Here is a 16,448-nt window from a genome sequence, read left to right on the forward strand (position 1 = left end):
TTACCCTAACTGTTTCAATTATGCAATATATTCATGTTCTCTAACAGTGCAGAAAATTAGCTCCACCAACCATGCAGTAATAAGTATGAACAAAATGTGCAACAGACTGAAAGGACATAAATGCATGATTATACTTCTATACTTTGAGTAACCAATCCAGTATAATAGGTTATAAATCCAATGTTGCTTTCTTTCTGACTTTCACCATTAGTGTAACACTGCAATGCAGTGTAATGGCAAATTAAAGGTAGCGCTGTCATTTAAATTTGACACAAACCGCTTACAGATTTGTGGAAAGGACAAGCAAAAGAGATATAGCCATATGGCAAGTGTTGCTTCAAGCATCACTGACTCGTTTTGTGCGCATTTCCTATCGAAGCAATAGTATCGTATAGCCTAAATTATAAAGTAAGAAACCAGATATTCTGATGAGTATTTGTCTACCTGCGTGTGGTTGTGCTGTTGTAATTATTCTATATTAAGCAAAAGAAACATCTAAAAACCTGTGGCGTGCCGAAAAGTGATTTCTGGTATTTGCCCCCCCAAAATAATAAAAATAAAAACATAATTGGAGGTATTTACATTGCTGCAAACGACTAATAATCTGCTAAACATACCACTTATGAATGATAGCAAATCGTTTTGAGCCCTGTCACCTTGTGATGTTAGTGAAACAGAAGCTACCCACTTGCAAGTCAAATGTGTCGTTAAAATTAAAATGTCAAGAACTAACATCACACTTCTATAAAGATATTTTAATTGGCCAAAAGGGACTGGATTATAATCATGATGTTGATGCAATAAGACGGAGTCATAAAGATTTTTTGCAGAACAAGTCGTTTCTTTGTTTTATATATAACCTATTTATGAGAAAAAAGACATAATAAAAACAGAAGAATCGGAAACCAGTTTTTGGCACAAATCAGTTTGTAGGAGCTTGAAGGGAGCACCTGAAGGCATCTCCAGTCAGCAGCACTGTGTTGTGCTCTCATTCCTGGCTCGCATAGGTGAAATTCCTTTCGCACAAACAAAAAGTTAAAGAGCTTGCTGCTGTTATGATAGACAGATAAGTTGGGTGGCGTGCAGTTTATGAAACTTAGGATTATGACAGACCGGTGACTTAAATCACTTACTGGAAGCCATATTGGATAACATTTTAAATTTTATTGAGCATGGAGGTACTCATATAAATATTTTATGACAAACACCTGTCATTCATTCATCACAACGGTAAGTTAAATTGTTTTGTTTTTTTCATCTGGGTCCTGGTCTTGTTTTATCCACAAATATAATATACACAAAACAATCATCCAGAATGACACACCAAAGAGATGTAAGATGCTGGTAAAGGGACCAAATGTCAATACAAAGATGTAAAATTACTAAAATGAGACACAAAGTACACTTAAAGAGATACAAAGTTAAAACAATGACACATAGAAAATACCCCAATTGTCACTCAAAATTAGATAGTAAACCCAAACGTGATGATATGTACATTTATTCCAAGAGAGTGGTTGTAAAAAGATGAAAGGTGTTACTACAAAAAGGGGAAAAAACTACAAAAAAATGACAATGACATAAAAACAAGAAGAAAAAAAATATGATGCACAAAACAACTTCTCGGAGATGTTAAATGACCACAGGGAGACGCCCAATTTTAAATTGAGACCTAAAAATAATCATGAAAAGTGAATGAAAACAAACGTATGCAGTAAGCATCACACAACAGTGGCCAATATTCAAAAAGATGCACAGATGGTTAACAGAAAGCAATCGCAAATCACATCTGCAGGACTTTCAGTAAAGACATTTCACTCTGTGGAAGAAGTCAAGGTGGAACGTTTTGTTGAAAAGACGAGTAATTCGCCAAAGGTTGGCTTAGATATTCGATGGAATATCTAAGACACTGGTTATTTTAGGGTGGTAGTCTGGAGAATTTCTACGTTTGAATTTTGACTGGAAAGAGAAATTGTCTGGACTGCACAAGTTCTGTGTGGCACATCTTTCTTTTTGGTTTGGTATTGGAATATCTAATTAGTATACATGGTATCTTCAAGAACTTACTTAATAGTTATAACGTCATAAAAGCGATTATTATGTAATTATTATAAATATAGCTGTTATATGTTTGTATTGTTGTTATTGAAATTGTGTTATTATTATAAATGCAATTGTTATATATTTACGCCAAATTTCTAAAATCAGATTCTAATTATTTGAAAATTAGTAATAAGGAAAACATTGTAATAAAACTAACTCCTGATGCTGACATTTAACTACGTATCCCATGATGCATCTCTTTGAATTTCCTGCTACGCGTGTAAACAGCGCAAAAGCCCCGCGATGGACTGAGGTCCGCACCAACGCCTGTTATTAAAACCAAGGAAACACCGTTTTATTCGCGTTAAAATATTTGTAGTCTCTACTAATTTTGTTTTCCATCGCTCAGAGAAGATATTTTTTTCGGATTAAAGCGGAACTATTTTGTTTTTTGATCGTAATAGTACTCAGCCTTTACGTTTGACTGGTACTGGCGTTAGTTAGTGGCTAAAACTCTCGAAATACACCCCTTAAAACTGTGCACTACAACACCGAAGCTATGAATAAACGAGAAGGTAAGTCCATCATTTCAAAATAACAAGTTTAGTTTTATGAGTTTTGTAATTACCCAGCGAGCCTAAAATAACAGTAGGACTAATACATGATAACGTTTTAACCTACTCTGCCTAAGTCAGGTTAACGAAATCATTTCGGTCGTAACAGACGTAAACAGTGCTAATCCTGTGTTCCCTTAAAATGCCTAAAGCACATACTAGTGCGAATCACGAGTCACCCTACGATAGGATTTTATCATAATACTTCATTGACGATACAATATTATTATCTTTTTTTAACCTTTTGCATTAAGCTAAGTATCGCATTTGTCTTTTTTCAACTGCAAAGTATGCACAATTTTAAATAAAGTTATCTCACTTTCAATATTTTTTTGCTGCAAAAAATGAGATTCTAATGCGTGCCAACACTGTCACTAAAACCTGCAATAAATGTTTCTATCAGTCTCCGATTGAATGGGGGTCAGGTTGGCAATTACACGCAATCTGTACACCCACGCACTCAAGCTCTTAGCAGCCATTTGGTCACTACAAGTTGCCATTGGCTGCTGAATGGGAAAAATCTCACCATGCAGCCACTGTCGGCATTTGGTGGTTTAATGTAATCAGATTACGTTGGATCAACGTAGTATACTTACATTGACTTATGTCACTTTACATATTGAAGTATGTAAAGTGAAATTTGTTTTAATTCATTCTACACAAGTTAAAAACTTCAGGAAAACACAATGAAATCTTGTTGTTTGAACAACTACTTTGTTAATCAGGGCAATTACTGCTTGTCTTGCTTAATGAACCAATATGGGATTGATGATTTCATAGAAACAAACAACCATTTGCACTTAGATTCATGGGTAATTTAGAATAGCCAATTAACCTAACTCTAATTACATACTGCAAACCAGACAGATTGTGGATTTGAACCCAGGCCCTTCTTGCTGTGAGACAACAGCACTCACCATCACACCACCAAGCTGTCAATCCAGGCTAGGAAAGAAAACTAGGAAAGCTATGATTACAAGGTTTGATGCAGACTTTTCTGTACGTTTTTGTCCTTGACAGGTTAAACCACAATAAATAGCGATAGCGTACACGTGGTGTGGGTGCAGTTGTCTGCCTCTTAAAACTCCAACGATTTTCCTGCAGTTTGGCATCTAATGTGATCTTGTGAATTTCGTGAGTCCAGGCAACTAACCACTCTTACTAGATTGTATGTCATGATCATGTCATCTCAACAAGAACAAATTAAGTTGTTGAATTTCATGCAGATGCTACATGATTTAATTACGTTCACCATAGAAACATGAAATAATTTAGTTCCAATTACAAGTTTGAATCTTGTACATATAACAACCACCCAATTTCATTTTTTTGAGTGTATTTTATTTGTGTGACTGAGAGGCAGATAGAGGCAGTTATTATTTAAAGACTGTGACATCATCTCTACTGTCAGGTGAGGGTTGTTCACGGAGAAATGCAGATGCAGCGCAGGAGCACGAAATGAGTGCCAACCCCTCCTCGTCTGTCATGGCTGCCTTCAAAGGTAACAGCATCCTCAGTATTCTCACTGCACTTTGCACCCAAATGGTTTTAATGTTGTATTGCCTGCACTGAAACATTTCTCTGTGTATTTCAAGTTTTCCAACAGGAGCTCGACACCAAACACGACAAATATGAGCGTCTTGTTAAGATTAGTCGCGACGTCACAATTGAAAGCAAGAGAACCATATTTCTTCTGCACAGAGTGACCACGTAGGTGTTCTTAACAATAATATGCACCGTATAGATTAGTACAGTTAGGTCTATAAGTTTTTGGGATAACTACTTTTGCCTCTGTGCACCAGCACAGTGGATTTTTAAAACAACGATCATGATGTGATTAAAGGTCAGACTTTCAGCTTTAATTCAAGGGGTTTAACAAAAATATTGCATTAATTGTGTAGGAGTTACAGCCACTTTTATACACAGTTTCCCATTCTCAAAAGGCCCAGTAATTGTACTGACTGAGGCAGTTTCAGGTGAGGCCTCTTCCTAGGTTATTTCATGATAAATACAGCAGGCATGATATCTGAAGTTCATTCAACATGTTGAAATTAGGATTTTATAGTTTTCCACTTTAATTTTAAACACCAAAGCAAAAAGAGATCATTAGGCATCATTAGGCTAAAAAAGAAAACAAAATAAACCTGTCAGAGATAAAGCCAGATAAACAATCTGATATATTATTAAAGACAAAACATACTAACTAGCCCACAAAAGACAACTAAAGTGGATGATTATCGACAGTCACCCTTCTGCTGTGGCCATTTCTGATGAGCCACAAATAAATGACATGCACAGCAGCCAATGTCAAAAGAGAAACATTCAGGAAAACTATTGCTCAGGACCAGTTTAAAAAATGACAAGTGTGGCTCATTTGAAGCAAAATATGAGGAAGTGAGGGGTGGCTCAGGACAGAAGTATCTGTAGTTACTCACATTTTCTGCAAAACTTTGGTTAAACCCCTTGAATTAACCCTGAAAGTCTTCAATCACATATTGATTGTTTTGTTTAGTCTTCTGTGTTAGTATACAGAGGCAAAATTACAAAAAATGTATCATTGTTCTAAACCCTTTTGACATAACTGTATATCAGTTTTTTCAGTGGGGCCTGCTTCTGATTGTAGTTGCTGTCTGGACACTACAGAGTGTCTTTTTTATATCATTGATGTAAACAGCAGCTTTGAAAATAACCTACCTATCATTTACATTGTCTCTATTCAGTACAGATATAGTTTCGAGAGGGATGTAATGTGTGAATATATGCTTTGGAATAATATGGAAATATCTTGACAAAACATATAATTCAATGTCAATCAAGATCTCAGAACAGCGTCAGCTAAAAATGTAATAGGACTTTAATGAGCCTCACAGGGGGAAAATCATCTTAAAATGGCAAATGATCTTTAAAAGTGATAAGTAAAAACAATAAATACATTGGCATTAGTTGTAGTGGGCATGCAACAAAGTAAGTCTAAAACAAAAATAAATATTTATATGTTTTTTGTACCTTTTAACATTTTTTTTCTGTGTGTAAAGTGTACCAGATGCAGAGGATGTCCTGAACGAGGCAGACATAAAGCTGGATGGAGTCAGGCAGAAGATTGGGCAGATTGCTGAGGAGTTGAAAGGAGAGGATATTTATCAGTTTCACAGAGCCTTCACACCAGGTGAGTGGTCATTTACCTCTTTTCGTTTATATATAAAGCACATATTTATTCTGAAAGAAACTGAATTCTTTGAAAGTGGTGTTTTTTCACTCTAAAATGGTTAATCGGCTGTTTAAATTCTCCTGCCACACCCAAGTGGATTTATTAGATTACGGTCCCATGGGATACAAGGCACGTGGCCCTTTGTGTGTGACTCAGTTAGATCATATCTGATGTAGATTCCACTAGAGGTGTTTGCAAAAATGATAGCTCACATTCGTTGAATCTCCTTCTTATTATTAAGCAGTAAGTATTTTGCTGTTTTAATCTTTATGAAGTACATTAAGGGTTCTAATAAATATACCTTTAATATAATAATAGTGTGGAAGGCCCTAAAAGGTCATTCAAAGCCATTGAGTATAGTCAATAGAAAGTTAGCACAACTAGCTTGCATTGTATAATGCAGCTCTGATAGAAAGTCTACTTCTGATTGGTTCACTCAGCTGCCTTAGAGTGACGATAGTGTCACTCACCCAAAATAAGAAGTAGACAAAGAAATGTCGAAATCTAGAGTTAAGGTGAGATATGAAACTACATTTTTTTTTTCTTTATCTGTTGATGTAATTAATCATTTCTTTTTTATGATTTGTACTTAAATGATTTTCTTTTATCTTCAATAGACATATTGTAAAGTCAGTGATAGTGTTAAAGCATGACCTTGATGCAGGCCTGGATGTGATGGTCACGCTTTCTGATAAAGTTGTTTTCAAACTAGCATAAGCACCACTTTTTGTTACTGTAGCCATAATGTCTGCAGCGAAGGAGAAAAACATGACTGGCAGCGAGTGGGAGCTGTTATCTAGCAGCTGGGGAAGTCATTTTTAGATTGCGGTCACACAGGAATCACTGCTGCATCCTTCGCGACGTGACCAATGGCAGTTCCCACCAATTAGCCCTTTTATTTTTTTCCCCATTTTCATCGTCTTTATTAGATTGAGGCTGGGCTCGATGCACGGGCCCTCCAGATAATCTTGGCTGGAGGAGAAGTCTCCAGGCATGTGTAATGGGTCTGTTTTTTTTATATAATGACCATCAAAGATATTGTGGGCTAAATCTGACCATAATTGCCACTGATAACAGAGCAGCGTGGCACTTGGGTACGCTTTTTTTTTGTTGTTGTTATTTTTTTTACCCTGCTAGCTGCTATGAGTCAGTGCAAACGTACATTAACATGTGGAACTTTTCACGTGGCTCACCTGCAATTCAGTGAACCGCTCTGTGGTCAAACATTAGCTCAGTCCAAAAATCCTCAGTACATGAATGTGCGCCAAACCGCAACGGTACTGTTTGCGCATTACTTAAGATCTGATCCTGCCAAGCTATATTCGCACCCTCGCCTCTCAACTTTTCCTACCACCATGCCAGTAAAATCTCTCAAATTTCCACTTTTTTAGCTCTTAGTCACTGTTTAGACACGATGTTCTGTAAGGTTTCTGCGAGCCTCGTTGACCAAAGGTAACTTCTGCTTCAGTAAAGACATAAACAACTCCTGACAGTAAATGCAGGAACTGGGCTCTGCCTGCCTGCCTCAAAGCCTTATTTAAACTGCCCCGGACTGTGGTGTTCCCTCTGTGAAAGTGGATCCACTGGCAGTGTTTAGCTGGTAAGCAGTTTTTTTTTTTTTGGTTTTTTTTTTTAAAAAGAGTCGAAAACAGTTGCCAAATAAACACTGGGTGGACCGAAGCCTAAAATAGAGTATTTTTCAAAAGCCTTTAGCCACTTCTCATTTCTTTATACTTTGCTTGGAAAAATTGAGTTAGGTGCTTTTTTTTAATTTACGAATGATTCATATGTCAGCATTAAGTGGTTTAACAATCAAAAAACATTCCTCTGAAAATGATCAGGTCCAAGCACTGGACTGAAAATCAGAATCAGAATACTTTATTAATCCCTAAGGAAATTATGTTATGTATATAAGTGAAAAAGTAGCCAATGGCTACTCCAGGCTTCCAAAGGTCTTTTAAGGTTTTAAAGACCTTTGGAAGCCTGGAGAAAAACAATTTAAAGAAATGAAAAGTGGCTAAAGAAAGACTCTTTCACAGTACTATAAAATTATGTACTCCAAGTAAACAAGTTTCAGTTTAATAGTTTTTGTTTGTAACTATTAATAGTTAATCCTCCACTTAAAGTTGCGACTACACTTACAAACCACTCAGTTTCACTTAAACTGTTAATCCACAATTTTAAGTAACAATGTTTCAATGCTAACTATGCTGTTAGCAAAAAAAAAGAAAAAATGTTTTCAATCCAAATTTATTCATAAAAACAACAAAGATGACCAACATGTTGTACATGAAACAAAGGGTTAAAGAATTAACACTACACACACACACACACACACACACACACACACACACACACACACACACACACACAAAAGCGCATTCAAGGAATTACAAAAAATACAAGCAATAATATAGCAGCCTAAATACCCAAGCTCTCGCTCCGGGTTGTTTTGTTTTTTACCACTGGATACTTTGTTGTAACTGTTAACAGTTTATTATGATTAGATAAGAATTTCTTTTTCTTTTTCAAATTTCTTTTGATAATAAATTGGTAATTCATGTCATTTAATTATTTCCAATTATTTCTCTTTTTCCTTAAGATGCTATTTTATGTTGCTTTTGCAATACTTGGTTAACTTTTAACTTTTCTGCTCCAGCTTGTTCAGGTCAGTCCAGTTAATCAAATGCAAATTGTTGACATAATGTTTCCATGTAACCCATACAACTTTGAGAATTAATGCTGCGATATGGTTCTGATACGTCTTTTGTTTAAAGACACAAATGTTTAACTATGTTGGTAAGTAGAGTTATTAGGTAATTATCAAATTGAAGTTCTGAGTATCAGATTTTGCTGTTGTCTCAGCAGGTGAAATTTTCAGCTACTAAGAAACTAATAGAAAAAAAATCAATGATTTTTCTATAATTATTCATAATAAACAAAATGTTAAATGAAGTCATTAAGACATAATATAGATGATCATCGATATATTTAATGCATTTATTTTACAAAACCAAATAACGAAGTAGCTGCGATTGACAGTTTTCATATTTTCCGTGCACATTAGTGTTGTGTAGTCGTTCGGCCCACTGCCTGTACACGCTGGTGTGACTGGACTGAAATCATAATCAGAGTGGTGAAAGCTATTCAGAGTACAGTCAAGATAAAGTATTCTTGCTGGCTCCGTGCAGCGCATTGCGGTCAGTGCGGAGAGATAGCAGGCTCTTTGAAGTTCAACTGCCGCTCCAAAAGTAAACTTCAGACACAAAGTCTTCCGTCCTGTGATTATTGGATTGTTGTTTACCCAGGGGCAGAAAACAAATGAGGGGTCATCTTAGCCCACCAAACAAAAACAGCCACTGTTGTTCTATCAAAAGATAGAGACAGGAAACAGGTTTTATTTGAATCATTATCTCCATCTGTGATCTGTACTGTGCAGATTTCATGTTGATGCTGCACGCTCTGCTTGCTACGCTTATTTGATACATGGTCATTTTAGTGAATTGCAAACAAATGCCCCAGCCACTGTCACATTCAGTTTTAGCAAGCACAGTGAAATGATCAAGTGAATATGCCATTGTTTTACTCTGATCCATTTTAATGTACTTTAATTCATCAGGGATTCAGGAATATGTGGAAGCCGTCTCTTTCCTGCACTACATCCGCCATCGCTGCCTCATCAGCTTGGAAGAGATCAACGCCAGGCTGGTGTTCATGAACACAGAGAAGGCAGATCCTAAGGTAAAATCACAGAGGACTGACTGAACATTAACAATTTATGAAGTATTTTTTAAGCCCCAAAAAGTCCTTAAAAGAACTATGTGACATTCTGGAAAATATATTTTGTCGCTTTCTTGGTATCAAACTCTGTTTGGCTCAGAGAGTGTATATAAAAATAAAACTTAGATGTAGCCACTGTAAGGTCACCGTTCGATTTGAGACTCCAAATATAGAAACTTCACCATTAATGTTTTAATGGTTTTATTTTTGGATTGTTTTTTCTTTTCTAAAGCAAGATGTGACTGTTTATTTTTTTCAGTTGTAGGGTGTCTGTTGATCCACACAATATGACTTAAATCTCTTTAATTTGCATTAAAGGCATTGCATATAAAATGTTCAAATTCAGAAAATGCACATAAATAAATAAGATAATTTTGAAATTGGTGCCAGCAGCATGTCTCAGTGTCACAATTACCAGTGTGTAGCATCCCTGTTTCTTTTAACAGCTGTTTATAAACATCTGGGAACTGAGGGGATCAGCTGAACCTTTGGGAGAGGAATGGTGTCCCATTCTTGTCTGATATGGGTTCTATCTGCTCAATAGTCTTGGGTCTTTTCTCTGTTATTTTTCATTTTATGATGTTCCAGATGTTTTCAGCTGGTGAAAGATTCCAACTTCAGGAAGATCACTGCAGGAGTAAGGCTCTTCTAACCGTCTATTGAAGCCACACTGTTGTACTTGTAATACAACTGTAATTGTATTGCTGGAATATGCACGGCCTTCCCTGAAAAAGACATTGATGGGTGCCCAATGCATCCCTGTACCATCACAGATGCAGGTTTTTAAACTGAGCGTTGATAACAAGCTGAATAGTTTCTCTCTGCTCTGATTTCCCAAAAGAATTTCAAATAATAGTGTTCCTCCAGATGTTTCTTTTTAGTACACTTACTTTTTCATCCTTTTTCCCCTCCTTGTCTCAACTTTTTGAAATTTTTGCTGCCATCGAATTCAAAATGAGCTTCCCAGATTAAACATTTAGTTTTCTGTCTTCTACTATGAATGTAATATGGGGTTAAGAGATTTGCAGGTCATTGCATTCTGTTTTTGTTGACATTTTATATAAAGGCCCAACTTTTTAGAATGTATTCTTTCCTGTCCTGTTTTCCAATTCAGGGCTCAGCTGAAGCGATGCCGGTGAACGCTCAGGTCTTGACCTTTCAGGTGACGTCGTCCGACTACCTGCTGGGCGTGGCCGACCTAACAGGGGAGCTGATGCGGATGTGCATCAGCAGCGTCGGCAATGGCGACATTGACACACCCTTCCAGCTAAGCCAGTTCCTGCGGCAGATCCACGATGGTTTCTCCTACATTGGGAACACGGGCCCGTACGAGGTGTCCAAGAAGCTGCACACGCTGCGGCAGAGCCTGGGCAAAGTAGAAGACGCGTGCTACACCCTACGCGTCCGTGGCTCGGAGATCCCCAAACACATGCTGGCAGACGTGTTCTCCAGTCGGACCACACTCATCGACCCCGAGGAAGGAGTGGTTTAATCCCGCACTGCTTCAACGACGCTCTTCTCTGTGGTCTCATTGTCTGGTTTAGTTTAGCTCCATTTGATGTTTGTGTGCATTTTTAATGGGATTTCACTGATGTTTCTAGTGTTTTATGACATGCTTGTTCATTTTTTATTATTACAATAACAACAGTGTTACAATAGACAATGGATTCTCTTTTGTTCGATAAAGATCTGATGACTTCAGTTGTTTTGCATGAATAAAGGTTCTGTGCCAAATATGCCATACTCCCTGAGACTTTAAGCGGCTTTGAAAATATGTGTTCATTTTATTTTCTCTCTCTCTCGCTGCCCTTCCCTCTCTCTATCACACACAGATAATCTAAGGTAGTCCCACTGGCTGTCTGCACTCTTCATTCAGTGTGGAGGAGGAACATGTGACCTTTGCACATTGCACACCCCTATTCTCCAGCAGACACACACACACACATACTCACAAACAACCCCTTGTCTCCTTCTTCTACCCTCTTTAAACACTCCGTCCCAGTGCAGTGACGTACACTTAAAGTGAGATTTGGAATGAGAGGAGGAATATTCCTGGTAGAGAACTGATATCATGCTTCACCTCATGGTGTTTGTTATTGTACGGTGACAAATGAAAATAATGATAGCATAGTCTGTTGTTGAAAATAGATGCCTTTATTCACGATAGGGCCAAAACAATTCTATTGCCAGATTTCACCTCAGAGAAAATGTTATTTTATGATTCACATTAGTCACCTTTAGGTCTGTATACATATCACATTTTGATCACACATACATTAGAAAAAACAAGACTATGACAAATTTTATTTTGTACAAAAAATGTAGGCTATTTGTAATTAAGTAATTGTTTTGTATTGATATGAACTAGATCATTTTGATATTGTATAAGTTTGTCCCTTTTTATGACTCTGTAAGAGAGAGTCCAAATAATTTAGGTCTGCCATCTGCTGGGCAATTTCAGAACGGTGTATACAAACAGATACATGTGCAGAAAAAATAAAGTTTTGGCCTCCTTTTACACTCCAAAGAAAAGCAATTTGTTTACGAAGGAGATGATCAGCCAACCGCGGTTAAAGAGGGGGTTAAGGGTGGCACTGGAAATTATAGCAGGAGATGATAAGGTGGTCTAACTCCCCATTTTCCTGTAGAAATAAACGTCCTCATCTGCTTCACTGTGAATATATAACTCTAAATATAAATAATACTACATGCAGTGACTGTTTGACTGCATGGGTATATTGCATGAACCTCAGTCCACTACTTACTATTCCTAACTGCTTTACTTTGTAAAACTATAACTATACCATATCACAGTGGTTCCATTACCAAACCATTAAATCTTGTGCTTAAGTGCAGCCATTATATTATTACTGGGTAACTACATCTCCTAATTTGTGCAACAGGAGACGTAGTTATCTCCTGTGTAGTTATTACATAGGAGGCCTGTGCACATTATAATCAGTGTAACGCACTGAATTTTTTTTAATTCAGTGCGTTACACTGAATTAAAAGTGTAACGCACTTTACTTTAGCTAATTTACTTTAGCGCCCCATTTATATAAATGAATAAATAAATCCTGGAACAACCCTAATCCAGAGATTTGCTGTAACTCTACTGTCTGGAAAATGGCAGACCAAAACCACTCTTAACACCTTTGTCAGTGAGAGCTATAAAACTTACAATGATTTAGACCTTTGGCTTGGAAATGACTCTCGTGGCCATGCTTAAAAAGTTCCTGGTTCCATACACAGGAGAAAGTCAAAAAACTGGCATGGACCTTTTTTTTATTAGGAGAAAAGAATGCTATTAAATCCACATTCAGACTATTTAAATGTGATACTATATATTTGTGTATACAGTGACATAAACATGATGGATCAAATGAATATTTTGTGAATACGACTAAATCAGGAAACACGTAGTCAGCCTATGGTTGTGGTTATGTATGAAATCAAAGTTGAAATGAAAACGTGTATTTCTCAAGGTTTGATGTAAAAGTGAAAACGTGTACACATACTTTTGGGAAATGTAAAGAAAAAAGTTATTTCTTAACTTTCTATAGCGGATAAACTAATATATCTGTGTGAAGTCTGACATCTGCTGGTCAAAGTCAGCAACACAGCTACAGCACTGTGAAAAATGCATGCGATGGATGCATTGAATGCATAGCTGATGAAGGGAAAGAGCAAGCTAAACCTAACAGAGCAGGAGCTAATGTGTTATTAGTCAACAGCTACGTGTTTATCCTTTGATTAATTCATCTTTTATCCTTGCAGTCACTCTTTTCCTGATTGCTTAATTATTTCATAAAAGCCCTCATATATCAACACATAAGACAGATGTGATTACATCATTCTTATACATTTCATCTGCTCCCTTATAGACACCGTGTGAAATTTTAGCATCTTCTTTCTGGGTTTTTCGCATAATATGGTGTTTCTTATGTCTTAAAACTTATGGCACAGAGGTAAGCCAAAAACTAAAACTTGACAACTAAGTCAAACTAGCCAGCCTGTGGGGCAGTGCGCTGATGTCAAAAACGCATCTCTAATGCAAACCTAATGCGCCTCTAATCTTTAACAAAGAGCAGGTGATGGCACTCTGCATGCCAGGCAACGTGTTTCATCCCTGCTCTTACCCTAGCTATGTGTAAGTACGTCCTGCATTCTGTCTGTTGAACAGAGCTTTTTGTCTCTGAGTATTGTTCACGAGCCAGGCGAGCTGAATGAAAGGAGCACTGGGATGAGTGGTGTGTGAAGGGGTGGATGAAAAGACTCTGCGCCATGTGAGGTCTAGGGTTTGGTGCTACTCGCTGATTCCCTGAGTGCCGAAAGAAAGAGACACATTAAGATGTGTAAGGGAGTACAGACCTGCTACACTGTGATTTAAATGACTGAATCACACGCATCCTGTGTGTATACATTTGAACTTCATGGTATTTGTGACTTAATAGTAGAGATATGGTATTTTCCCCCATAAATTTCCTCCACAAGCTTCAGTGACACTAAAATACAGCACATATAAACATAAACAACTGCGTTGTTTAATCCGGTTCCGTGTCCGCTGCTACTTCCACAGTGTGCCCGCTGTGGATATGAGGCGGTCTGAAGGAGTCTGGAGTCAAATTCCTGAACACGTAGGAGCTCCAACGCGACGCATGACGCAAGGGCGCAGCGACTAACGGATTACTGATCAACTGATCGATGTGTCGACTAACAGACAGATTTTCCTGGGCTACGTACTTCTGCCACTGCACACCACCCACCGCTGGATGTGTTTTCCATACTTTCCCCACAAGGAACAGCACGACGTGAAGTCTTTCTCCAGACCGTCAGTTCAGGCGCGGCGGGACCCACTTGTTTCCAACAGGGGGAGAAATGTAAGAATCTGATGTACCATAAATGTTTGTGTCAAGAAATTTTCATCAGGGACAAAACAGCGCGCTGGGAAGCAGTTTTCACCCGTCACTCACTGTGTGCAGGGAAAATATAGCAGCCCGGGTTCACTTTTCCATAACGGAAATGAGATCAGTCCCTTTGCCTGGCTTCACTTCTTCTAAAACATGGTCGATGTAACTCTATGCAGGCTTGTGCCACCGGGGTCTGACTTTCTTTGACTTTTCAACACAAACAGCCTTTTTTAATGGAAAAATGTTCGCTGGACTGATGGGACTGGAATGCCACGGCAACTCTCTGCTTCACCGCCGCGAAACCATTCAAGGTAAAACAAGATTTTTAACTATCCGCTGATGTTCTCACACCGACCCTGGTCTTTTACAGGATATGTATACACCCCCAGGAACTTCATACAACTTTAATACACCGAAATTGGATAAAATAGTAATATTAGGATGTACTAAGCCGGCAGTTTTTAGGGAGGGATAATCATCAGATGATTAAACAAAAGCAGTGAAGACTCATAGCCTGTTTTATAATGCATTGCCTGGAATGTGTATGAAAGTTCACAGTTCCCTGGATCATAAAGGTTTAAAGTCTCCCTACCAGTCATTCTCTAGGAGTGATGATGAGTTGGAAATGATTAAATACTTAAATAATATGTTCCCCACCTCTTTAGACAAAGTAGAGAAGCATTTTCCTGCCTTTTGTCTCTATTTGGGTCTTTTTAACATGTTTTATACAAATAAAATGAGCTTGACTAATAAATAGAAATGTGATCCAAGTCTGTTCACGCAGGATGCCGGTAATCAGACCTCCATTAGACCCATTTATCAGACTGTTATGATCTCGCCACATGCAACAGGGTAACTACTGCAGTTAAAAGGCTGCTAGATGTGGTAAACCTTAGATAAAAATCTATTTCCCAAAGTGCTTCCGAAACAGCTTCTGCTGTGAGTAGATTTTTCCCTGGTCTCTGTTGTGTGACATTTTTGAATTAATCTAATCTACCAGAAATATCAAAATGCCTATTAAAGAGTATGTGCAGTGTGTAAATGAATCTCTATAACACAGACTCAACTGATCCTCATGTGATTACAGTCTGACAAGAGCATAGCAGAGATGCAATCCTTGGAATATCCCCACCCTTTAACCTACCGTGCAAAATGGTAAAAAAGATTTAGGACCAAAGATAGGAACTGGCATTGGAGCATACTGTATTGTTGGGTTTTCATCCACTTATGTAGTCATTTCTTTAGTAAGATGAATAGATATCACTGCTAACTTTCACTTCCCCTTTTTGTGACGCTCTCTTTGGTCACAAGTGGCGAGGTTTTGCACATCTGCCGAGCAGTGCTGCTTCTCAGGAGGTTGCTGACATGCAGATCCGCTTGTGTGTGTTGTGTCTGTGTGTGTGTCAGAGGGTGCTGAGCTTGTTCCTCAAATGTTTGTGTTTTTATGAGAGCCCCTGCATTCCTCTCTGTCTTTGGCTCAAGCACTTTCAGTGCCCAATTGGATGCAGTGTTTAACCTAAGGGTGCTGAGGAGGGCCTCTTTAATCTCCAAAGGTAAATAATCTCGCCTCTTCTGGCTGACATGCTTCTTTTTCTCAGGCTCTCTCTACAGTTTCTTCAGCACTGATAACATGCAACAGTGAGAATGCTGTTGCAGAGAGACTGTTTTATCTTTGGTGTTGAACCACTCAACGTCACTGCTTGCTTGTTTGTATATTCTGCCTGAATTCCCGGTGAACTATTTTAGCCCAAAGCCCGACAGGAAGTAGAAAATACCTCTGAGGGGCTTCAGCCAAAAAATAGATGCCCCTCTGACATACACACAAGCCAGCAGACACAAAACAATGGGCCCTGAGGCATTTCCTTCCCCTTAAACCAGGAAGAGCTCTCTTTG

General features: G+C 38.0%; 2 protein-coding genes across 4 annotated transcripts in view; both read left to right on the forward strand.

Annotated features, from left to right (window-relative positions):
- Positions 1-2,325: 2,325 nt before the first annotated feature.
- tsnax (translin-associated factor X) lies at positions 2,326-11,408 on the forward strand. Its single transcript, XM_040034400.1, has 6 exons — positions 2,326-2,618; positions 4,069-4,158; positions 4,253-4,367; positions 5,693-5,823; positions 9,485-9,606; positions 10,760-11,408. The coding sequence occupies exons 1-6, from the start codon at positions 2,603-2,605 to the stop codon at positions 11,135-11,137; spliced, it is 852 nt and encodes a 283-aa protein (XP_039890334.1). The 5' UTR covers positions 2,326-2,602; the 3' UTR covers positions 11,138-11,408.
- A 2,791-nt stretch (positions 11,409-14,199) lies between these two features.
- Positions 14,200-16,448, forward strand: part of disc1 (DISC1 scaffold protein) — a 49,957-nt gene continuing 47,708 nt past the window's right edge. Inside the window, exons 1-2 of one of the 3 annotated variants that reach the window (XM_040034399.1) lie at positions 14,200-14,525; positions 14,732-14,866. In XM_040034399.1, coding sequence (XP_039890333.1) covers positions 14,797-14,866 — 70 coding nt within the window. In that variant the 5' untranslated portion in view covers positions 14,200-14,525; positions 14,732-14,796. The other 2 variants (XM_040034398.1, XM_040034397.1) reach the window with 2 other exon arrangements.

Source organism: Simochromis diagramma, unplaced genomic scaffold (genome assembly GCF_900408965.1).
Source record: "Simochromis diagramma unplaced genomic scaffold, fSimDia1.1 OVJJ01000481.1, whole genome shotgun sequence".
Taxonomy (NCBI): Eukaryota; Metazoa; Chordata; class Actinopteri; order Cichliformes; family Cichlidae; genus Simochromis; species Simochromis diagramma.